Source organism: Thalassophryne amazonica, chromosome 15 (genome assembly GCF_902500255.1).
Source record: "Thalassophryne amazonica chromosome 15, fThaAma1.1, whole genome shotgun sequence".
In the NCBI taxonomy this organism is placed as follows: domain Eukaryota; kingdom Metazoa; phylum Chordata; class Actinopteri; order Batrachoidiformes; family Batrachoididae; genus Thalassophryne; species Thalassophryne amazonica.
In genome coordinates, this window is record NC_047117.1 from 61,685,367 (window position 1) to 61,710,846 (window position 25,480).

At 42.1% G+C, this 25,480-nt stretch overlaps 1 protein-coding gene and 1 long non-coding RNA gene across 4 annotated transcripts in view; one reads left to right on the forward strand and one right to left on the reverse strand.

Moving 5' to 3' along the window:
• LOC117525732 (ubinuclein-2-like) overlaps nucleotides 1-25,480 on the forward strand; it is a 67,944-nt gene that overhangs the window by 26,657 nt on the left and 15,807 nt on the right. For 2 of the 3 annotated variants that reach the window (XM_034187663.1, XM_034187664.1), the window contains exons 8-11: nucleotides 20-149; nucleotides 2,142-2,248; nucleotides 6,606-6,716; nucleotides 15,915-16,058. In XM_034187663.1, the coding sequence (XP_034043554.1) occupies nucleotides 20-149; nucleotides 2,142-2,248; nucleotides 6,606-6,716; nucleotides 15,915-16,058 (492 nt within the window). Of the gene's footprint in view, nucleotides 1-19; nucleotides 150-1,557; nucleotides 1,597-2,141; nucleotides 2,249-6,605; nucleotides 6,717-15,914; nucleotides 16,059-25,480 lie in introns of all 3 variants that reach the window. The other variant, XM_034187662.1, reaches the window with a different exon arrangement.
• LOC117525733 overlaps nucleotides 20,265-25,480 on the reverse strand; it is a 12,655-nt gene continuing 7,439 nt past the window's right edge. The window contains exons 2-3 of the long non-coding RNA XR_004565131.1: nucleotides 22,049-22,051; nucleotides 20,265-20,277 (exon numbers count right to left, since the gene is read on the reverse strand). This is a non-coding gene — a long non-coding RNA (uncharacterized LOC117525733). The remainder of the gene's footprint in view (nucleotides 20,278-22,048; nucleotides 22,052-25,480) is intronic.

Consider the following 25,480-nt stretch of genomic DNA (forward strand, 5'->3'; position numbering starts at 1 on the left):
TTACCCCCCCTCCTCACAGCATTGAGCTGCAGGTCCAGGAGCAGTCTCCAGAGGTCCAAGCAGAAATCTACTCTCACATGGAGGCGTTTGTGCCGTGCAACAAAGAAGCGCTGCTCAAACGCCTAAAGAAGCTCAGTCTGAACATTCAGGTGAGAACCATAAACTGCATGTATACTGTACAAACCCTGCATGACTTCACCCAAAGGTTTTCCATAGAAACCTGGAAAAGCCCTTTTGAAGCCTAAAAACTGCTGCTGTGGGTCTCATGTTGGCAGGGCTTGGTCTGCCTAAGTTACGACAAACACACAAACAGATGAAGCCCCAACATGCCCCCATCTTCGAGTTACCGAACAAGCTAATCTAACTGGCTAACCTTGGTTGGGATGTTTATTAAATCATACTTTTTGAGGACTTTGTTCTGGCTCCCCTAACGTATGGCTTTGGTGTGGGCATTAAAAATTGTGATCTGATTGTAATCTTGGATTAACTGGACCTAATGACATTAAGCAGCTGATAGCTGCTAAAAGTGCTAATGCCTTCAGCATACAAAATTAAATGAGATTTAAAACTTCATTGGACAGAAATATGAGAGCACAGCTATCTTATGTTATCCGTTAGGACAGTGAACTACACAACAAGCCATATTATTACAGATATTTGTAATGCAATGCTCAGAAAGGGCAGACATGGTCCTCCACAGCATCCGCAAATAGCTGGCTGGGTCCCATTTCCTTCGCTAGGGCAGAAAATGAGGCATGAACAGATATCCGGGTACTGAATATTAGGGACAGCTTTGCATGCCAGCAGCTCGAAAAACATCCGCAAAAAAAAAAAACCTATCCTGAAGACCAGTCCACACAATCTTCGTTATTTGCCTTTCACTAACTTTGCCATAAATAAGGATTTTGCTCTTAAGTTGCAAATAGCGGGTTTTGTGTGATCAGATCTGTGCCCAGTTCAGCAGCAGCATCACAAGCATTCACTCGGCTTCCATGGCCCTAATTATGCATAGGTTTATAACTTAAAGTGTCTTAAACTAAGGCAGTGGTTCCCAAACTATTTCTGCAGGGCCCCTCTGATGTAGATAACAAAAGGTGTGTGCCCCGTAAGTCTGACACACCCACACGTGTTTTGTTTCCAAACTTCACTAGAATTTGTTTTAAACATTGCAGTTCATACAAAACTAAGCGACAAATCACCTTTGCAGTGGAATTATTAAAAGTGGCATGCAGCATTTATTTATTTATTTTTTAACTATCCCAGTTGCTTATTGTATCAAAAAGAGCAATGATGTAGCCAAAGCATACATAAAAATCTGACAGCAACAATCAGTTTGTTTGCAACAAAACAAATTAATTTGCCTCCCCACTCCCCTACCAAGTTTGCTTGTGTCAAACTTTTGGACCACCTCTATGTGGAGGAAGTGCGACAATCTTGAAGCCACATTCAGTAAAACCTGTGACCAAAATATTATGTAAACTACCTGTTTTTAAAACGTTACTGATCTGAAGTAATTTTAACAATAATGGAACTTACTGTCATTTGTATTCATAACAGAAGAGATCAGAGAATGAATTCTTTATTCCCAACAAACAGGTCAGTGAAACAGCAACATGCTTGAAAATCTGTGCATTTCCTGCAAAAGCACATGCCTTGGGTTTTTGGGATAAATTGAACCATAAATTCACCATCTAGTTTCCATACCCCCACCCACCAGACTATGTTCTTGTTCCTATTAATTCTGCCTCTTCATATAGCTTTTCATCTACTGCTACCTTCACTTGCTATTGTGCAGTGCTTTCTTTGTAGGTGGCCCCTGAAGATTACATCTAAATGCCTTTTGTTATGGACCATTAAAGCATTAAGTGCAGCATTCATTTTTGTATTTTTTGTTCTTTTTCACCTTGTTTTGCCTTCCTTTTTTGTGTTTCTTACTATACTTTTGCCCACCTTGTCTTCGCTCCTCATTTCCTGTTATCTTGTCAAATATTTTCCTCAATCTCTTCTCATTGATGCACTTCTTTTGTAATTTCTACTTTTGCTGATTGCCTTCTTTGGTCAATTTCCCCCTTTTTCTGTTGTTAACTTTCTTTCACTCACTCTCACCCTCCATAATAAAACCAGACTTGCTTCTCTTTCAGGATGACAGACTGCGGACTCCACTGTTGAAGTTGAAGTTGGCGGTGTGCAGTGTGATGCCGGAGCAGATAGCCAGATACACCATAGACTGCAAAGCTAAAGCTGCTAAGTAAGAAATTCCTATTTTTATGTTCTATTTTAATTTAACAGCAAATTAGCACAGGGACCTTTTGTGCTAAATCTGTTATCCACCCAATCTTGCCTCTAAGATGCAGATCTCATTTTTACCCAAAGCCATCAATTATGGCCATCGGGTATTGTGAAGACTTTGTGTCTGTCTGACTGTGCTCAGCATAAGCCCAATCTTATTACTGCCAGAGTCTTTAAATTCACGGGGAACATTCTTGGGACAAAGACCTTGCACAAGATCAGAGATGGATAACCTTGACCTATTTTAAGAGCTTAAAAGCTCATATTCGGCTTCATTCTGTTAGGTTTTTTTTTTTATTCTGTTTTTTTTTTTTTTTTTTTTTTTGAGTGGCAGGGGTGACAGCCAATCAGAGTTGAGCATCATCGTCACATCAGTGGCTGGTCTAGCTAGCTGCAAACTCTGTTTCATTTGTGTGTAAATATAACATCTTTGTCATATATCATGTAAAAACTAGTGATAAATAAACACATCTAAAACTGAAAACACTGTTTTTGTAACCTGATAACACCTCTGGAGTGATTTACAAGACATTTTGTGGACATCAGCATGCATGCTAACTTCCAATAACTCAAAGGTAACCACCGCTCTTGTCAAAAGTCCATGTATACACACATGCACACCCAGCATGTATGTTATTTATGATTGATTGATAGAGGGGCTTTATTGAACATGTACAAACTGTACATAAGACAATAGGATCTTAATAATTAATGTAAATAACATTAAATGCATAATTAATATATATAAAAATAATAGCCAAGTGGCCTCTGTGTCCGTTTGTATGGCTTTGATCACGCAAAAACCAGGGAGAGCTGACATTTGTCATTTGGTATGCTTATGTATTTTGGGTCAAGGATGAACACTGCAAAAACGGAAAGTTGATGGGACAAATATATTTGAAGTAATTAGCAATTATGTCTAACCAATAAACAATGGATGCTGTGCTGCAATGCACGATGGGAGTTCAGGGTTTTGATGTTTTAAATGTTGTTGTGGTTTATGTTAGTTTAACAGTGTTGTTAGTGTTATTGATTTATTGTGTTTTTGTAGTTCAATTGGTTTTTATCAGTTTAAGTCTCATGTTGCAATTACCATGAGTGACTGAAGTTTCGTGTTGGAAGCATGAGTGAAATGTTTAGTAGCTTTAATGTCGTCAGCCACAGTCTTTGTCAAATTAAAACCACCTGATGAACGGCACCAAAATGGAACACTGATGGGATTAATACTTTTGGAGACGTTACGGATATTAGCTAATGTTGCTAATTACATTTTGGACTCACACACCTTTCCAGCAGGGAGCATTAAATTATCTTTATATTAAAAGCATGAGTGTAAGTGCATATAATTAAAAATTTCAGTTTATGTTCAATTTATTTCATTTATATAGCACCAAATCACAACAGAACTACCTCAGGGTGCTTCATACAAGTAAGGTCTAACCTTCCCAACCCCTAGAGCAAGCACACAGGTAACAGTGGTAAGGAAAAACTCCCTCTGATGATTTGAGGAAGAAACCTCAAGCAGACCAGACTCAAAGGGGTAACCCTTGGCTTGGGCTATGCTACAGACACAATTGACAAAATGAATATACAGGAGATTATACTGGCAATTTTCGTGGACGGGAGGATTGCAGAAGACACCACCCCAATCTCTGGATGGAGCCGCAGCTCAAACGGAGAAAAACCACAATCAGGCAGCAGAAACACAACACATACAGTATAATTTGTCAGCATTAAGCAACAAGAAAAACAGAAGAAATGCTAAAGTGATCGAATTGCCGCTAGCCCTAAGCTTCACTAAAAGACCCAGACTTTAGATATAAAGTTGAGGCTGCAGTCCGCTCTCTTTACTAATAAATGAACCTAAAAGGGTAAAAGCATAGCAGCATACTATGCCAGTATGCTAGCTGTACAAAGGGGGGAAATAAGTGCATCTTAAGTCTGGACTTTAAAGTCTCTACAGAATCTGACTGTTTTATTGAAGCAGGGAGATCATTCCACAGAACAGGGGCACGATAAGAGAAAGCTCTGTGACCTGCAGACTTTTTATTCACCCTAGGGACACAAAGTAGTCCTCCATCCTGAGAACGCAAACCCCGGGCCGGTATGTAAGGTTTAATTAGGTCATCTAAGTAGGGAGGTGCTAGTGCATGAATAATTTTATAGGTTAGTAAGCCAGTGAAGACGCCAAAATTGGTTTAATGTGGTCAACCGTTCTGCTTCCTGTCAAACGTCCAGCAGCAGCATTTTGAACCAATTGGAGACCCCAATACTGGTCCATTTAAAAATCAAATGACAAAATAGAAGTAATAATAAAATAGAAAAATAATAATGATAATAATAGTGTTGTATATGATAACAACAACCTAAACAATTTGTAAATACATTAAGACAGTAAATTACATTAATTTACTTAAAAATTACATAATTACATCCTTTCACTAAGGTACTTATATCATGTCTCAATATACATTTCTACATGCTTTACTTTTTCTTGTCCCCCCCCCTCCCTTTTTTTAATATTATTATATTTATGGAATAATTGGAGCGTGGGGCTATTGGAGCTAACGTTAGCTTATCTAGCCGGCTGTAGCACCGTTTATCGTAGCTTACAATATAGTTGGTTCTTTTCTGTTTGATAACCCATGTTTATTCATACTTTTGTCCACGTTTATTTTTATATGTATTTGTTAATACCGTTATTGTAGGTTTAACTACGCTATTATACTTTATATACTTATTACCGTTTTTGTTTATCTTGTTAGCTTGCTAGGTACGGTTGACTTATTAATGGTTGATTTAGCTCTTCTAACTATAACTAGCTTATTTTCGTTATTTACAATTTTATTTTACATGGTGCCGATTTTTAATTATTCATCAGTTTGTGTTCTTTAAATTATATCAACATATAGTACCTAAGTTCTTAGGTTTCCATTTGATAGGATATAGATTATGCTTTTTATTTTCCTATAGTATGCTAGCAGTGTTACTTTAGATAGATACCAATACACATTACATCATAGCTTCTGTTTCTATAATAAAATACCAGATTTATAGCTTGGCCTACTAACTATAATTTAATTTTACTACTAGTCTACATGCTAAAATACCTATACTACAATCTTCTCCTTTATTAATATATAGGTTTTAAAACCTACTCTTGTATATTATATAATACCATATTTTTTGTATATGTTGTTTATTACCCTTATTACTTATCAGTTATATATATGATGTCTTATCTTTCTTATGTCTTATTAATTATTATTATTATATATATCCTTTTTCTTGAGCCGCATGGGTGGGTAGGGAGAGTTCCTGTGGGATAAAAAAGCTTTTCAACCTACCATCCCTGGTTCTTAACACCAGGCACCTAAGTGGCTCTACTCTACTCTTTTCTTCTCTTCTATTTTACTCTTCCTTTTTAGATATTTAGATATACTTTAGTATGCTAGCATAGTTTCACCTTAGAATTGGAATATAATGTATGAGATGTACCTAATGAAGGTGGAGGAAATAAAGGTCGAGTCCCTGTTCTAAAAGTTGTTGAGGTCTAAGGTTCTAAAAATATTCTGGGCTCACACGCCATTCCAAGTCATTGCTTAATTTATTGCCACCCTTGAAAAATGCCAGCTGCCTATTTTATAACCACTACCCAATCTAGAGCCCGTGGATTTCCACGGGCAATATGCTAGTATAAATATGAATTGCACTGGGATATACAGTTCAATGCTCATTCGGCCAATGATATTTTAGCATTGCATTATATTTTCACTGACGATGACTGTGGTTTTTGAAATGGTGAGGAATTTTATCTTTCTGTGCTTCAGCTTTTGGGACAAAGCTGTTCACATGGTAACACAATGGGTAACTGACAGCCTGCTGTGTTGATAAAACAGGCCTTCTATTAGTGTTTTGCAGGCTGAATACAGACAGGAGTTTGGTCATTACAGACAACAGAGAGAAAATGGGTTCTACTTACTTTTTCTTATGAAACGTCTTTGGTGCAGGCTTTGTGCAGCCAGGGAGAAAATTACCACAAATTCACTTTTGAGCATTGTGAACACTCACAGGTCACCAGTTCTTTTATTAAATATTATAAGTAGCAGTTCATGGATGACATGGGTTCAGATTCACTGGTGTATGCTGTACACAACAGCATACAACTTAGGAATGATCCATTTGCTTAATAAATTGTTTTTAATAATGGCTTTTGGTGGAAAAGTGTTGGATGTATTGATCAACTTTATTCCAGTGACATTCTCTCTGTAAAACTATATTCATGCATATACTTGTATGTCTGTTTGTCCTGCAAGGCTGCAGTCAGAAGAGGGTGATAAGAACGGCTCGGGGGAGGAGGATGATGAGAAACCTGGGAAAAGGGTTTTTGGTCCAAGGAAGAAATTTTTCTGGGATGAAAAGCTCAGGTAGAGTATGTGGCAGAGGTAATCTGAATATATATTGAGGTTTCTCTCATCTCATCCTCTTGTGTCTCCAGCACTCTAGTGTTATGGTCTCATGCAGCAAGCACACGTTCGTTTTACAGATTCCCAACGCCTTTGTACATAGTCTGTAATGTTAATTTTTTTTCTGAAGATGTTTCTCATTCAGAGAAGAGCCCAGTGTTTTTGAAAGTTAGGGTGCTTCAAAAGTAATGGTTTAGTCTTGACCAGTGACCAAAATCTTAAATATTTAGCTTTTTCCTTGGTTTCCTTTTGCACTGCAGTATTTGTAAGTGGGCCAAAACATGTCTCTGTTTATGCTCGGGTTTACGCCATTGCATCGCGTTCAGTCGTGTGTCTGTGAGATGTGACTACAGACTTGTGAAAAGTCTTCTCTGCAAGTAGTTCCCTGCATCGTTTTACAACACCATTTTTGTGAATTTTCACAAACTGAGTTGTGTTCGTCTGGGGGGAAAATAATACAAGGAATGCCCACCTGTAGTACTTGTTAACACGTGGCTCGTTCCGCTTTCTTTTCATCAGAGGTGGGTAATCCTGGCAAGTTATCGATCTGATCGATAATCCATTCGAGAAAATGCTGAGCGCTAGAGCTCGCAAGACATGTCAGATTCCCAGTACTAATCTTTAATGTAAGAAAAAAAGCTGGAAATTACTGTTGAAAACCCTGGAGGCCCTGAAACTACACACAGTGATAAGACAGCATGACAAATGTCACACCGCGAACCCATTCTAGATAGGTTATCTGTAATATTGTATAATTTGAGGAAGCTTTAAAGGTATAAAATTGGATACTGTCTTACCCTAGTGGCAACTGAGCACCATGACAGCACCTACTGTCAAAAGATTGATTTTCAACTTTTATCACTTGCTGCAGCAAAAAAGATGGTGGATTATTTAAATGCAGCCACCCAGTTTTATTATTATTATTATTATTATTATTTGTTCTGAACTTTTTAGTTTTTTTTTTTTTTTTTACAATTCAAAACAGAACATTACCTGAGACAAGTGTTTGGTTTTGTTAACATAAAGTCTTCATCAGCCATCAGTTTGTCTAATTTAAGGTTTTAAAGAAATGCATTTTATCTTCTCTTGATTCCTGGACCTGGTTTCATAAAGCAGTCTAATCTTGTTTAGTCTAATAAACTCACAATTTTTTGACGTTAGTTGTTGCACAAAGCGCTTAGCCGGCTTCAGTTTCACGTTACCTGACTAAAGATTTTAGCCTGCCACAGCTGAAATATTGATTAAATGTCTGCTATAACAAACCTCTTGAATTAATTGAATTGAATGAATGAATCATAAATACAACTTTGCTAAAAGTGTCTTGTTTGTTGATTCAATACACATTTACAAATGATGCACTTGTTCTGATGTGTCATAGTAATTAGAAACACCAACAAAATAAAATTAAAAGCTGGTGTTAAATAATACGACTCTTATAGCTAGCCTCTTATAGCCGAGCAGATTCAGAGGGATATAAATGTAAAATGTTATTGGCCCCAGTCTCCCCAACAATACTCATGCCTGGAGCGCTGCAACTCGGCTGTTGTCAAACTGGAGCGCTGTCACTTTGACACCGGGATAAGTTCTCCCCGATGGAATAGAGGACGTCTCATTTTGGGGAAAAACAGCTTTGGTTGGTTGTAGTATGCTATCTGTTTTACAACGTTTGGAAAGAGGTGTCATTTAATTTAAAACGGTGATTCGCTTTGAAGTTATTGAATGTGGAATGATCCATCTTTCCACCTTTACTTGGCAGAGAGTAGCAGCAAATCCCAGAACAGACACAGAGCGGATGATATTATTATTATTATTATTATTATTTTCATGACGGACTGTAACTTTAGTTTAGGAACCAGAGAAGTGGGAGATATTAATGTTCCAGTCCATGGCAGAGAACCACGTTGTTGGCTGCCCCACAAAAAAGGCACACTAATGATGAACAAATGAAAACTGTCCATGTGATGATACTCACAGAATCGCGCAGCGAGAGGATGCATAATGTAGCAGACAGTACAGTAGAAGAACTGCTGACACAAACACATGACAGCTGGACTGGATGTTGCGTTTTTTTCTTGTGTAGTAGACGAAAATGAGGAAGGAGTTCTATTTCATTCCTCCTGACCGCCAGAGGGCGGTGCTTTAGCACCTGGATAACTACATGTGCGCAGCACAGAGGTCGAGAATATATACAAAGTCACGCCATTGAATGTGACCTGGGTGATGTCACTGGTTGTCTTTATATACCAGACGCACCCAGCGCTCGCTTCTTTTCTACATTCTCGCATTCTTAGAGGTTGAGAACGCATTTAGCTGCGATTGCCGCTCTCGCTTGTAGCCTCGCAACCCACCTTTGGTTGGAGCTACGTGCACTGCACACGTCCTCCAGAGGCTGCGAGACACGGCTTCACCGTTTTTGTATTCTTTGACTGACGCCTGTTGTGAGTACACCTTCCTAAACGCCGGGTGCGCGCCTTTGCCGCTGCCCTGCTGGGTATTTTCCTCTGTGCACGTTAGCTGTGTTGTTTCGATGAAAACTGGCTATTTGGTTAGTTGTCACTAACCCCGTTAACTACGTGGTAGTGTGTGTATCAGAACCAGTATAGTGTACTGTGTTGGGCTTGCCGTGAGTGTTTTCCACTCCTTGAAGTACTTCGTCTGCACTGCCGCCATTTGCTAAGTTTAACAGCTCCGCGAGCAGCTAGTGTTGTCATCGTTGCTCTAAGTGACTTAGCACTTGGGCTGTAAGTTTTTCGGCTGTGTGCATCGTGTTATTACTGTTGCTGTGAGTGTTTCACGCTCCGGGCCTTGTATTAGCTTTTACACTGCGAGTGTTTCACGCTCTGGGCCTTGTATTAGCTTTTACACTGCGAGTGTTTCACGCTCCGGGCCTTGTATTAGCTTTTACACTGCGAGTGTTTCACGCTCCGGGCCTTGTATTAGCTTTTACACTGCGAGTGTTTCACGCTCCGGGCCTTGTATTAGCTTTTACACTGTGAGTGTTTCACGCTCCGTGCCTTGTGCCGAGTCTGCGGCTGTGAGTGCTTCACGCTCCGTGCCTCGTGTTACTGTTTACACTGCGTGTGATTCATGCATTGTCTTTCCATTTGTAACCATCAGGGCTTGCGTTAGCCATCTGCACGCAGTCCACAATGTTGACAGGGCCTTTGTTGCATGGCTGTAGTACCTGTTTGGCTCCCTTGAGCCCAGATGATGGACATATGTTTTGCCCCTCGTGTCTTGGGATCGGACACCTGAGGGAAGCCCTGACTGGCGATGCCTGCCTTAATTGTGCCAGCATGCCACTGGCAGAGAGATCTGCTAGACTTGTGGCATTGGAAAGTGGATTATCTAGTGCGACTTTGGCCTCCAGCCCCAGGAAGGAACCAAAGCGCCGTAAACGCCCACATGCAGGAGCCCCTTCTGCTAAGAAGGTTACTCATGACCATGCTTTGGCTGAAAAGGTCGAAACGTTGACTTCCGAGTTTGCTCAGATTAAGTCCTTGCTTCTGAATCTACAGCCTAGGGATGCTGTGACAGTTCCTGTTGTCCCTAATGAGGCTGATCAGACCAATGTAGTTACTCAGCAGGAGGAAGATGTCATGTCTATTGCTGCGACTGATTCCTTGTACATGACAAGTGATATAAACTGTGTGGAGGATGAGGATGAGAGGGGTCTTTCTCCAAGCCATTCATTAGTGGGCTCTCACACCTCCGAGGCAGAGTCCCTGCCGCAAACTGGACCTGGACTATCCTTTGTCAAGCGAGCTGTTCAGTTGGCTTTATCCAGGCTTGGGGTCGACAATCCTTAGCTCTGTGTGATTCGGCACAGTATGGTCTGAACCGTATGCCCGCCGTTGACAGCATTATTGCGAACCTGGTTGTGGCTCCAGCTGATGCTGCTCGGCCGGATGCCCGTTGCCCACTTCCTCAGTGTAGGGTCATTGATGACCTCCTCACCAAAAGCTATGACATAGCTGCTCACATTGGTCGCCTAGGCAACTCACTGTTCCATTTAGCCCTTGCCCTCTCAAAGTCTTTGAGGGAGGCAGAGGTTGATGATGCTATGCAAAGTCTTAGTGATGCCTCACTCCAAACGTTTGCTTATATGTCCAGAGAGCTTGGCAGACTGATGTCAACCCTTACCATCACAAGACGTCAGGTGTGGCTTGCGCAGTCCCCCCTGTCCGAATCCTGCAGAGGCACACTCCGTTTGCTGCCGGTTCTTCCAGGCCAAGTATTTGGACCTGCGGCCCAACAAACTTTGGAGCGTGCTGTTGAGGCTGGTAAATCTCGGCAACAGTTTGTTGACCTACACCGGGCTTCCAGACCTCAGCCAGTCAGATGTGCTACAGCTTTTCACTCTACAGCCAGGCTTCCGCCGACTCCCAGAGCTGCACGTGGTTTTGCAGTTGAGGGCCAGCTCTCCCAGCGGCCTGCCTTTCGGGAGCCTATGGGCAGACCCCCGAGAACTGAGCTGTTTCACAGAGCTTCCAGTAATTGCGCCCAGAGGTCCTCAGGGATGTGAGGCAGAGGTGGTCGGGTCTGACTGCCAATGTTTGGCCCCCAGCCGTTTTTCACGAAATCAACTCAGCCACTGGGAGGCTCAAGTTCAAGACCCATGGGTCATTTCAACCTTGTTCGAAGGTTACAGAATTCAGTTCAGATGTCGTCCTCCAAAGTTCAATGGGGTGAAGATGACTGTTGTTTCCAACTCGGTGCAGTCTGCCGCCCTACAACGGGAGATTTTGGAACTCCTGGAGAAGGGGGCCATAGAGCCAGTTCACAGTTCAGACCAGCTCAGGGGGTTCTATTCAATTTACTTCCTTGTTCCAAAGAAGGATGGCGGCTTTCGTCCTATCCTCGATCTCTGACGTCTGCATCGTTATATCAAATTGCTGCAGTTTCACATGCTCCGCACAGTAGACGTCCTTCAAACTATCACACCAGGAGACTGGTTCACAAGTGTCAACTTAAAAGACGCCTATTTCCATGTGCCAGTGGCGCCTCATCACAGGCAGTTTCTCCGCTTTGCTTTCGAAGGTCAGGCATACCAGTTCAGGGTGCTTCCTTTCGGCCTGTCTCTCGCCCCTCGTACATTTACCAGATGTATGGCTGCAGTACTAGCCCCACTGCAAGATCTTGGATTAAGAATCCTACTCTACTTAGATGATTGGCTTGTCTGCACTCCGACTCAGGAGCAGGCGCACAACGACACAGCTCTTCCACTAAACCATGTCTCTCATTTAGGACTCACAGTGAACTTTGCAAAGAGTTCTCTTTTTCCCAGTCAACAAACGACCTTCATCGGCATTGCCATCAACTCCCTGACTATGACTGCATCGCCATCCCCGCAGAGAGTGGATGATGTAATTCGTCTCGTCTCGCACATTCAACGGGCTGTGACGCTGCCTTTTGGTTTGCTGCTCCGGTTGATGGGCAAATTGACTGCGGTGTCGCTAGTGGTACCTTTGGGACTTCTGTTCTTACATCCCCTACAGATTTGGATCAACAACCTAGGCCTCAACTCAAATTTGCATCAGCACAGGCTTGTACGACTCTCCAACCAGTGTCTTCTGCACCTCAAACCCTGGGGGAACGTGGACTTCATCTGCAACGGTGTCCCTCTAGGCTCCGTCTCTTCTCGCCGAGAGGTGGTTGTTACAGATGCATCACTCAAAGGTTGGAGGGCCGTGTGGAATCACAGGATGGTGAGGGGTGTATGGAGTCCTCAGGAGAGACTCCAACACATAAACGTGCTGGAGTTTTGCGCTGTGCGACTGGCTCTCAAGCATTTCTTCCCGGCCCTGAGAGGAAGACATGTTCTTGTCCGGTCAGACATACATGTCAACAGTCTATCACATAAACCATCAGGGGGGCACCAGGTCCAATCACTCATTGGCAGAAACTCGGAAGCTTCTCTTATGGGCGTTGCCTCGCCTTCAAAGTGTCAGAGCAGTTCATCTGCCTGGCGTACAGAACAGCGCAGCGGATTTACTCTCCAGACAGAAACCACCACCGGGAGAGTGGAGACTGAACCCGATTGTGGTCCAAATGATCTGGCAGAAATATGGTGCAGCGGAAGTGGACCTTTTCGCTTCAAGCACCTCGACACATTGCCCACGGTGGTACTCCCTCTTGGAACCAGACAGCCTGCTGGGGCAGGATGCATTGGCTCACCCGTGGCCGGATTGCCTCCTTTATGCCTTCTCTCCTCTCCCGTTGCTGATGTTGACACTGCACAGGATAGATCAGAGCAGCCACAGGGTGCTGCTGGTTGCTCCATTCTGGCCTGGGAGGATTTGGTTTCCCAGAACGCCTTCAACTGTATGTGTGGTCGTTGAGGGGCGAGACTCCTTGTTAAGTTCTTGTGACCAGGCTGTTGTTCAGACTATCCTTAATTCACGTGCTGCTTCTACCAGGGCTTTGTATGACAACAGATGGAAGCTGATTGTGCGGTGGTGTGAGAAACAAAAGTTAGACCCAGAGCGTTGCCCTGTGCCTATTCTCCTCAAATATTTACAAGAACTGCTGGAGAAAGGACTTTCTGTCGCTACCTTGAAGGTTTATGTTGCTGCAATCTCTGCCCAGCATGTCGACGTTGATGGCCAGTCAGTGGGTTCACACCTCTTAGTGTGTCGTTTTTTTGAAAGGTGCTCTACGTTTGCGGCCTCCAAGGCTTGCACGCGTACCTTCATGGGACCTTCCTCTAGCCCTGGAGGGTTGAAGCGTATCCCCTTTTGAACCAGTTGAAAGTGCTGATCTGAAATGGGTGTCAGTGAAGACTGCCTTTCTACTTGCACTGTCTTCGGCTAAGCGGGTGAGAGAGCTCCATGCCCTATCAGTCGCAGGGACTGTTTGCGATGGAATTCTGATGGATCTGGGGTTACGCTGTGGCCTAATCTGTCCTTTTTACCCAAGAGAATTTCAGCTTTTCATGTTAACCAGCCAGTTTCCTTGGCTGTGTATGTCCCGCATTCTGATCCAGGATTATCTGTTTCAGGTTCCCTGTGTCCTGTCCGAATGTTGAAGCAGTACATTAGTGCGACTGCCGGGATCCGGAAAATGGATGCCCTGTTTGTGTGTTATGGTGATCGCAAAAGAGGCTGTGCTGTCTCAAAGCAGCGACTCTTGCATTGTGTCGTGGATGCCATTTTACAAGTATACAGGTCCAGAGGTCTTCAGCCTCCTAAGGTTACGTGCCATTCCACCAGAGGGGTGTCCACCTCCTGGGCTGCATTGAGAGGTGTCCCTTTGAGTGATATTTGTGCTGCTGCTATGTGGGCTTCGTCCTGTACCTTCGCCCACTATAACAGACTGAATGTGGCTGCTCCTCCTGCGGTGACTTTGGCGGTGTTGTCTGCCTCCACTCGCCACTGCTGATGCGAGGTGAGTGTGACTCTTCATGACCTTGTTGGTATTAAGTCATCCAGGTGCCAAAGCACCGCCCTCTGGTGTTCAGGAGGAATGAAATAGAACGAGAGTTACGAATGTAACTACGGTTCTATGAATTCCGGATGACCACCAGAGTTGCTTGTCACTCAAGAGTTTTGCGAGTTCATTCCGAAAAGAAGTGAGCACTGGGTGCGTCTGGTATATAAAGACAACCAGTGACGTCACCCAGGTCACATTCAATGGCATGACTTTGTTGGTATATATTCTCGACCTCTGTGCTGCGCACATGTAGTTATCCAGGTGCTAAAGCACCGCCCTCTGGCGGTCATCTGGAATTCATAGAACCGTAGTTACATTCGTAACTCTCGTTTTTGTTTATTTTTTTATTTTTTGCAAAACATTTTCTCGTTTTTATTCATCAACAGTAACGCACATTTACACAGTTTTAGTCAGTGTTTTTAAAACATTGGTGCCGTCTCGTCTTAGTCATGGGAAAAGGGTTGTTGATGAACATATTTTGTCTCATTTTGTCTGACGAAATTAACACTATTCCTCATAACATGCCTTTTCTGTGGGACTGTGCATGAAGGTTCTCTGGTGTGGACTGACCTTTCAGTCAGTCTTTTCCACCAGCACTTGGTGTGTGGCCACGCGAGTGTTTGTAGGGGAGACCGGGACCATTTGCCCCTGCAAAATTTTAAAATGTATAACTCTCTGAAACACTCTTGCCTGCGTTTTGAGGGCCAAATTTTGTGATGTTAAGCCATAGTTTATTTATTTTTTTTTATCTTTGTTCCAGCCTTACTTTAAAGCCAAAAGAAACAAGGCATCAGACCAAAACATGGAAGGTTGCAGAAATGTACCTGTGTCGGGGCCAATGAACCAAGTACCTCTGGTGTCCTCTTTTGGACAGTAATTCTGCCCTTCAGTATGTTTATAAAATAAAAATACTACTACTCTGTCATTCTGGGAATGGGATTGGTCTGTGCCATCAGACTTATAGGCATCATTATTAACTACCAATACTTCATTAATTTGCTGTCAAGTGTCAATATAATACATATAATACGTTATGTTGCATAACTAGACAATTAGGTAACAGCTCAAAAACGGTTTTAATAACACAAACCCAAATCTGTATTGGATTGAAATGAATGAAATCGAAATAATCAATTCTGAATCTTAATAATCGGAATAGAATCGTTTCATGGCATTTGAATAGATACCCAGTTCTACTTGCGGATAGTAGCATACTTGTGCTGTTTGTGCTCGGTGATGTATCGTTGTTTCTTTCAAAGTCCCTTGTTTTCCATCTCCTTTAAATTTCGAGGAAGAGCCTTGTCTCTAACCTGCTGTTCTTATCATGACTTCACCGGAAGTATCCAGTCACGCAGTTTTAATCCGATAAACGTTATTTTGTGTGATATTACATCAGGAAAATTTTAGTTTTTAAGCTACCATCAGGGCATCCAGTTTTAATATATTTGTGTAAAGTAATAACTCTTTCAGTTAAGTAAATTATTGTCTGTGTCCTTAACATTGAAAAATGCCTGCGCCTCATGTTGCAGTCTGCCTCTGCAGACGGCAGGAATTTCATTATTACTGTGCTTTTCTATCATTTCCATGTGAATGCGGCAGTGTCCAAATAAAATTACCTTGATTGGCAGTTTCATCTTTTAGAAATGATTTTTGTCAGGTATTAGTTTATCGTCTGTACTTGGTTCATCTTCATTTCAGGTGTGTGCCTGAATTCTTTTCTGTTTGCAGGAATCTGCTGTGTAGCTTGGTGCGAGTAAAGATGAGCTGCTATGAGATGGAGAAGCAGTGCACTCTGTCTCTGGAAGACTACCTCAAGGCCTTCTTAGAGAACGAGGTCAAACCACTGTGGCCCAAAGGCTGGATGCAGGCTCGGTCAGTGTGCGTGTGTCTCATGTTTGTGTTTTTAATGCTTTGATATGTGGTAGCTGTTAACCCAGTTCCTTCATAAGAAAATTTCTAGGGTGAAAATGACACTGGGCATGAAGCCAGAAGTAGCCAAGGCCAACATTTGCTCCTTGCGATTGGTATTGGCCAAATATGTAATTTTGTAATTAACAGCCTTTTATTTTCTTCTACTTGGAAGAGTGGTTTTGCTTCATGAATATATAAGCACTAGCACGTTGTCTTTGGGGATCCATGGGCTTTCGATTGGGTAGTGTTTACAAAATAGGTAGCTGACATTTTTCAAGGGTAAATGGACTGCATTTATATAGCACTTTTCCATCTGCATCAGATGCTCAAAGTGCTTTACAGTTATGCATCACATTCACACAAACACACCTACACACTGATGTCAGGGAGCTGCCATGCAAGGTGCTCACTACACACCGGGAGCAAGTAGGGATTAAGGACCTTGCCCAAGGGCCCTTAGTGATTTTTCCAGTCAGGCTGGGGTTTGAACTGAGCATCCATTGGTCTGAAGCCCAGAGGAATGTCATGTGAGTCCAGCATGTTTTTACAACCCTAATTCCAGTGAAGTTGGGATGTTCTGTAAAATGTAAATAAAAACAGAATACAATGATTTGCAAATTCTCTTCAACCTATATTCAATTGAATACACCACAAAGACAAGATATTTAATGTTCAAACTGAAAACTTTATTGTTTTTGTGCAAATTTTTGCTCATTTTGAAATGAATGCCTGCAACACATTTCAAAAAAGTTGGGACAGTGGTATGTTTACCACTGTGTAACATCACCTTTCCTTCTGACAACACTCAGTAAGCATTTGGGAACTGCGGACACTAGTTGTTGAAGCATTGTAGGTGGAATTCTTTCCCATGCTTGCTTGATGTATAACTTCAGTTGTTCAACAGTCCGGGGTCTCCGTTGTCATATTTTGCGCTTCATAATGCACCACACATTTTCAGTGGGCGACAGCTCACATTGCTTGGTTGGCAGCATGTGTTGCTCCAAAACCTGGATGTACCTTTCAGCATTGATTGGTGTCATCACAGATGTGTAAGTTGCCCATGCCATGGGCACTAACACACCCCCATATCATCACAGATGCTGGCTTTTGAACTTTGCGCTGGTAACAGTCTGGATGGTCTTTTTCCTCTTTTGTCCAGAGGACACGACGGCCATGATTTCCAAAAACAATTTGAAATGTGGACTCATCAGACCACAGCACTCTTTTCCACTTTGTGTCTGTCCATTTCAAATGAGCTCAGACCCAGTGAAGGCGGCGGCGTTTCTGGATGTTGTTGATGTATGGCTTTCACTTTGCATGGTAGGCTTTTAACTTGCACTTGTAGATGTTACGACAAACTATGTTAACTGACAATGGTTTTCTCAAGTGTCCCTGAGCCCACGCGGTTAGATCCTTTACACAGTGATGTCAGTTTTTAATGCAGTGCCGCCTGAGGGATCAAAGGTCACGGGCATTCAGTGTTGGTTTTTGGCCTTGCCGCTTACGTGTAGAAACTTCTCAAGAGTCTCTGAATCTTTTGACTATATTATGGACTGTAGATGATGGAATCCCTAAATTCCTTGCAATTGAACGTTGAGAAACATTGTTCTTAAACTGTTGGACTATGTTTTTTTTCATGCAGTTGATCACAAAGTGGTGATCCCCACCCCATCTTTGCTTGTGAACGGCTGAGACATTTGGGGATGCTGCTTTTATACCCAATCAGACACTCAGTTAGTGTCCTCAGTTCCCAAACGCTTATTGAGTGTTGTTAGAAGGAAAGGTGATGTAACAGAGTGGTAAACATACCACTGTCCTAGCTTTTTTTTTTTAAATGTGTTGCAGGCATCCATTTCAAAATGAACAAATATTTGCACAAAAACAAAGTTTATCGGTTTGAACTTTGAATATCTTGTCTTTGTGGTGTATTCAATTGAATATAGATTGACGAGGATTTGCAAATCGTATTCTGTTTTTATTTACATTTTACACAATGTCCCAACTTCATTGGAATTGGGGTTGTAGAGCCTTAGAACTCAACCTTCTTATTTCCTGTTAATTACATCATTTTTTAATGTTAATTTCCTGTCTTAATGTATTTATAAATTGTTTAGGTTTTTGTTATCACATACATGCTATTATTATTATAACTGTTATTATTATTTTTTTGTTATTAGTTCTATGTTGTTCTTTGATTTTTAAATCACTTTCTTGTATCATTCATGAATTTTTCATATATTTACGATTATGTACTTGGATTGAACTTGCTAAATAAAATCATGGACGCATGCATGCTTTTAATATGTAGATGAAACTATTAGTTTCTCCAAAAATATTATTAGGCATTGTGGCACCGTTCATCCTTGACCCAAAATACATAAGCATGGCAAATGTCAGCTCTCCCCAGTTTGTCTGTAATCAAAGTTACATATACGCATGCAAAGCGTTTTGTCTTTTCTGCATTCTTCTGTGAACAGGTGCTTTCATTTTTACACACCCACAAACAGAGACTGTGGCAAAAGACATCAAACACTATACTTTTCACTAACGGTAACGGCAACTTGACACTTAACCCACTCACGGTAACGGCAAAGTTACAACCCACTCACGGTAACGGCAAAGTTACACTTAGCTAAACTGACTAAACCAATTGAACTACAAAAATACAATAAATCAATAATCAATAGCATCTAAAACAGTCTGGCAGGTGGAGTGAAACCATGAGCTAAGTGCCTCTGCATTACACACAGACTCAGGAATGACATAGTTGTAATTAAGAGGCAGAAAACTGAACAGCAGTGGAATAGTGATTGAGTGAATAATGCGACTGCATCGAGCAGGAACGGCGTGTTTAACTGTATTACAGGACAGAGCAGCTTCAAATAATACAGCCATATGATCAGTCAACACTGCGTCACAAGTCTCTATGTTAAGCCATATGATAAAACAAGATCAAATGTGTGTCTGTGTTCTTGTGTGAGTCCAGCCACAAACTGCACAAGATTAAAAGAGTCAATGAGGTTTAAAAATTCCCTTGCCATTGGCTTATGAGGACAACACACAATACAATTACAATCACCAGTAATAAGGATATGGTCATATTTAGGCATGATTTCAGTCAGAAAATTCAGCTACATAGTCTCAAAGGTGGTGGAAAAAAATAATTTAACCTGTGCAGTGATATTTCCCATTTATGAATTCAATCCAATTTTATGTAACTTGGTCTGAAATGTTTAAATTTCCCTATAGGAATTGCTTGCTAAATAGGTTGGCATGGTGGCCAAGCGGTTAGTGCACTTACAAACACAAGGTTCTTGGTTCAAGACCAAGACCATCCTGTATAAAATGTGGAATTGCATCAGGAAGGACATCTGACATAAATTTGTGCCAAATCAAAATGCAGATCCATATTCGAGGTCCTCACCAGGATTTTTTTCACAGCAAAGTTTGCACGGCATAGCTGTGCGGCGAGTGCTGGAGGCACGGGTATTTTACGAGTGTCCGCCCCCCCATTTTTTTTGGGGGGGGGGATTTATAACTCTCTGAAACACTATTCCCTGCATTTTGAGGGCCAAATTTTGTGAAGTAACGCCCAAGAGTTACTTTATGGCCCTATCACACAGCTGCGACGATTTCCTGAATGAAGGGAAAAAGTAAAAAAAAAAAAAAAGTCACAAATTGTTGAGAAAAGGTGGACGAATGAGCTTTATCACCGAATAACTTGCGAATCAAGAGTGCAAAAGAGACAAAAGAGCAATAAAACTAAACTGAAGCTAATGATCTCCACGCTTTAAACAAAATGCGCCTGGAGCCACTGCTGGAGCACTGCGTGCGTGCGAGTGAAAGATCTGTCCCCCCTCCCCCAAAAAAACTCTGATGAATTCTGATCACCAGGTTGCAGCTGTGTGATCATGCAATCAGGCACACGCGTGGGTTCAATTACCGGTTCTGATCGTGCACGCACAGGCGCTGTGTACATAAATCAGACACTTGCACATGGTTCACTTTCTCTCCAGCTGATTCACTCTGGATGAATGCATTCAGTGTTTGGATATGTTGTAGCGCACGTACATGCACGCACAAAGGGACTGCCTCGTACATAATTTAGCGACTCAAATATTCAAAAAATATGCAGCCAGTTGCGATCACACTGGGTTTTGTGTTTTCTTATGAAACACCTCTGTGGATCCAGGCAGTTTACAAGCAAATACCCGCTGCTGGAAGTTATTCCACACTTGATGCGCAAAGTCACGCATCTATAAACTCGCGCCTGGTTTGCACAAACAGAGGCGCAGTTCGCTCTGAGAGATCACAGCAGACGAGACAAAATATTATGTCGGCCCTCAGCTCCACGGAAACGAAGCTGATCGCGCTCCTGCAAAGGCCCCTGCTGCGAACAAATACACAGCAATCAAGGATCGTTTCAGCCGTCAGTTCCATGGAAATGAGGCTGATCGCGCTCCTGCAAAGCTGTGCAAACAAATACGCAGTGATCAAGGATCGCGTCCTCAAACATTTGAACTGTCAGATGCTCACAGGGTTAGCAGGCCTTTCTCTCTGCGCAGGATGGATGACAGCAAGCTCTTCAGAGTTCATGGACAGAATGCTGCAGCAACTCTCTTCTCATGTGTGCACAGCGCTGGAACAACACCACAATCACGGAGTGCCGTGCGCTTGTGGAGGAGGCCAGCAATTTTTTCTTGGCTGGCCAGCACTACTGCATGACCGCGGCAGCACTCGCCACATCACATGCAGCGGCAGAAGCCCCACACCAAGCACCAGTTCTGCCTGCGAAGGAGCTGCATCTCTCCTCCACAAAAGTGCTCACAAACCGGCTTCTGTACTGTGTGAAAACATTCAGCTGGTCGAACGAAGTCAAACTAAACACTAATGTTACAAAAACTAAGCAAGCAGTAAAAAAACCCTTCAAGAACTACAGCAAAATGAAATGGGGACGAATTGAGTTTTTCGCAGCATTTGTTCAAATTTTTCATCAGTTTAAAAATCCTGGTGAAGCGCCAGCTGTAGGACCGAAGTTGCGCGAAGGTTAAAGGAAAGTCAACAAAAGTCCAGATTTCTTGTTTCGTTTGGGCTTTGTTTCCCTTCGTTAAGTGCTGTGTGACCGGGCCATAAAAGCCAAAAAAAAAACAAAAAAGACAAGACATCAGGCCAAAACACAGAAGAGTGTAGAAATGTGTCGGAGGAACATCAGAACTGTTCATTTATACACAGCAGTTTTTAAAGAAAATCCTTACAAATGTTTTTTTTTTTTTTAACTTCAAGATTAATTTCTGACTGCTATACGTTTTGAAGTTTAAATAATATTTCTTACTTTAGGAAACCTGCACTTTTACAAATCCTTACAAATGTTTTTTTTTTAACTTCAAGATTAATTCCTGATTACTATACATTTTGACAGCAGCACGGTGGCTTAGTGGTTAGCACTATTGCCTCACAGCAAGAAGGTCATGTAAAATATAAAAGTAACCAGATTTTTTGCTCTTTAAAGAGCCTTTGTTTTATTTTGAAGTATAGCAGCAGGTTTTTCAGAGACAACAGGTGAGCTGGACTCTAAGGATATTTAACCAGATGAAGGTCTCCTCTGGAACTTGGACCTCTTGAGTTTTTGGAGACACTTTTCTCACATTTTGAAGATCAGAGATGTTCTCTTGTTCCTTCAGTTTTGGTGTTTAACTCAATCACTGGAAGGTTTGAAGTGCATCTGTATTCATAAGGATCTCTGCGCAGCAAATGTTGAAATGTTCCTGATATGGGACAAGTGAAGACATACATTCCTTAAAATATGAACTGTGAACAGTTGACATTTGCCATTTGGTGTGCTTATGTATTCTGAGTTAAGAATGAATGCTGTGAAAACAGAACATTGATAGGACTAATATTTTTGAAGAAGCTACAGATATTAGTTAACAACACTGAACAACGGCTGTTACTAACTACTTTCTGGAATCGCACGTCATTCCAGCAGAGGGCGGTAAGTCATGTTTATATTAAAAGCGTGAGTGTGGTGAGTGATTATATTTAGTAAGTACATAATATAATTGTAAATATGTTACAAATACATGGATGACACAAACTGAAAACACTACGGTCCATTTAAAAATCATATGACAAAATAGAATTAAAAATAATAATATTGTGTATATGATAACAAGAACCTAAACAATTTATAAATACATTAAGCAGGGATGAAAAATCTCCACTTTTTGGCAGATTTCCACTTTTTTGCAGCTTGCCTGGGTCATTTTTGAGATCAGTGATCAGTACGGATCGCTCAGTGCTGAATTTAGTGGGTTTTTTTTTGTTTGTTTTTATCAGGCACCTTGGGCAGCCGGCAACCTTTTTGAGCCGTGGGCGCGGTCCCCATTCTCTTCATTTTTCCCTGCTAAACCTTAAAGAGCATATGTCTAGGAGTAATACTTTATCTTAAACTGACCTGTTATGGTCTTCTGACACAGTTGATAGATGTGTTTTATAACTTAAAAGTGGGAGTGATGCTCACGTGGTAGCAAGTCTGGCATTTTCAGTATTAAAGTTATCATTACAGAGTCAAATGCATTACAAATTGTAATATTCATTTATTTGTATTTATGTATTGTAATCATAACGTAAAAAGTAAAACAGACTTTATAAAGTTCGTTCAAAAAGGAGTGAGAAGAAGTATAAAATTATTGAATCCCGCTCCTTTCCTGCTTCCTTAAAAGTACTACGGTAAACAATAATCATCATTGTCACTGCCATTCGACACGAGCATGTTGATCCAGAAGAAATTCATCCGGGCACCTAACTAGAAGACTGCTGTTTCAGAGCTTCAGCAGCTTTCCGTCTATTGGTCTCAAAGGTCTTGATATCATCACAAACTGTTCTCCTCCAAACCAGTCTATCTGCTGGGGCTGTAGCCCAGTCAACAATCTTGCAGTCTTTAAAGCTTCTATTTCACAATTCCTGTGCTAGTCCAGACGACGTCCCGGATAAAACACTGCGTCCAGTTTGGAAATGAACGGCACATTCCACTGTTACGAGGAGTTTTTGTCATGGAAAGGAGTGGACGCTTTGCGTGTCACGACGACAAGCGAGACAAAGAACACCTCCGTTTCAGAGTGCCAGAAGGACAAGCTGGGACATGCCTTTCAGTGCGAGGTGGACATGTCCCAGCTTGTTCTTCTGGCACTCTGAAACGGAGGTGTTCTTTGTCTCGCTTGTCGTCGTGACGCGGTGCCGCGACGCGCAAAGCAACGCCGTGATGAAGCGTCACAGAACATGTTCTGGCATGTCCAGGCACATCCACAATTTCTTGGATAATCACTCGACTGAAAAACCACCGACAGCTGTCTGAACACCATCTCAAAGCCGTCCTGTGAGACCAAAACGGAGGTGGTTTTGTGTCGGTCCAGCAGCGAATCCATCATGACGCGCGAAGCATCCGCTCGGCTTTCCACGACAAAATCTCTAGTTAAAAGTGAAATCTGCGGGAAAATGGGTGATGTCCAGCTCTTGTGATAACCAGAGAAAGTGCACACGATGGTCACGGATCCACAGAGCGATCCGTTTAGAAATGAAATGGTCGTTCAGCCTGTTGATGGCAGCTGGAGCGCGGCGCGCCCCACAGCTGCTGTGGGCCGTCCTTAAAGCGACAGTAACATCCCTTAATGTCTTTGAAACCCATAAAATTTTCACCAAAAACCACCTGAATTTCTCGAATGGTGTCCACATGGATGTGCCTCACAGTTTCTAAAAAAAATTTGATCAAGCAAAGCAGCAGTCTCTCAGCCATTTCCCTGACAATGAAAATCCGCCAAGGGGGTGGACCACTCCTCACTCAAAGCCTGCTCACAGGCGAATGACGCAACCGACAGGCGTGAAAAAAATCACGCATGCGCGTGAAGGTTCAAGGTTGGCTCACGCAAGCACACGTGATTCAAATCCATATGTTTTTTTTTTTTTTTTTTTAAATAAGGTCGGATACTTTTCTAATAGACCTCGTATATGTATATATGTGTGTGTATGTGTTTATATATATATATAATGTTGAAAATCATTTGTAAAATTCAGGCGGCGTTTGATGGCTTTCAACAAGTGAGTAACAGAAATTGTTTAACAGTTGGGCATGTTCCAACGTGCCCGTTAAGTTTTCCAACGGAGGTGTTTTTCCTGTCGCGACCCCCCGCGGTCGGGTGCGGCCCGACATGCGACTCTGCCCGCACGTTCTTTCATTACAAAATCTCCTTTAACAGTGGAATGTCCGCATAAACTCCTCATGCCGACTTCTTCTGAAAGTTCTCTGACGACTTACTGGGTGAACAGAGCCTGAAATTTGGAAGTTTTCAACTTGAAACAGCGAGATGACGCCGCCTCAGAGCGCAGATCGCCGTCAGGCACCGTGGGCCATCCTTAAAGCGACACTACCAGACAAAAATCTCTCATCAGCCGTTAAAATTTTCAACGAAAACCAGCTGAATTTATCGAATGGTGTCCACTCAGTTGTGCCTTACAGTTTTGAAAAAATTTTTATCAAACAAAGCAGCAGTCTCTGAGCCATTCCTAAACAATGAAAAAATCGACGAGAGGGTGGGCCACTCCACTCAGACTGCCCACAGACGAATGACGTAACCGACAGGCGTGAAAAAACTCTTGCATGCCCACGAGGGTTCAAGCATGTCTGATGTAATCACACGTGATTCAAATCCATATGGTTTTTGAAAAAAAAAATAAAAATAAGGTCGGATACTTTTCTAATAGACCTCATATATGTGTGTATGTGTGTGTGTGTGTGTGTATATATATATGTGTGTGTGTATATATTTATGTGTGTGTGTATATAGATCACAAAAAGAAACAACAAAAATTCTTCTCTTCTACCACCCCCCAAAACCACCCCCTGGATTCACTGCTGAACTTCAAGACCTACTAACATCACTCTGTGCAACCTCCAATAGTACACTTATACTGGGAGATTTCAACATTCACGTCGACTTCCCCACAAACCGCCCAGCTGCAGAGCTCCTAGATCTCCTGGACTGCCTTCACCTCACTCAACATATAACAGTTCCCACACACACAAAAGGCCACACTCTTTATTTGGTCATAACAGACAATGCTCCCATTAAAAACATAAAGCTGTACGACCTGGGCGTGTCTGACCATAACGCCGTCTCCCTGGAACTGCCATTAGCAGAAACATACGTCCAAACAAAACGTCAAATCCGGTTCAGAAACTTAAAAGCAATTGACACCATTCTCTTTAACCAGGACATACAGAAAATTTCACAAGTCACACAGTTCACATCAGTTAATGAATCCGTTCAGCACTACAACTCTAGTCTTCACAACATCCTCGAGTTGCATGCACCAATCAAAACAAGAAC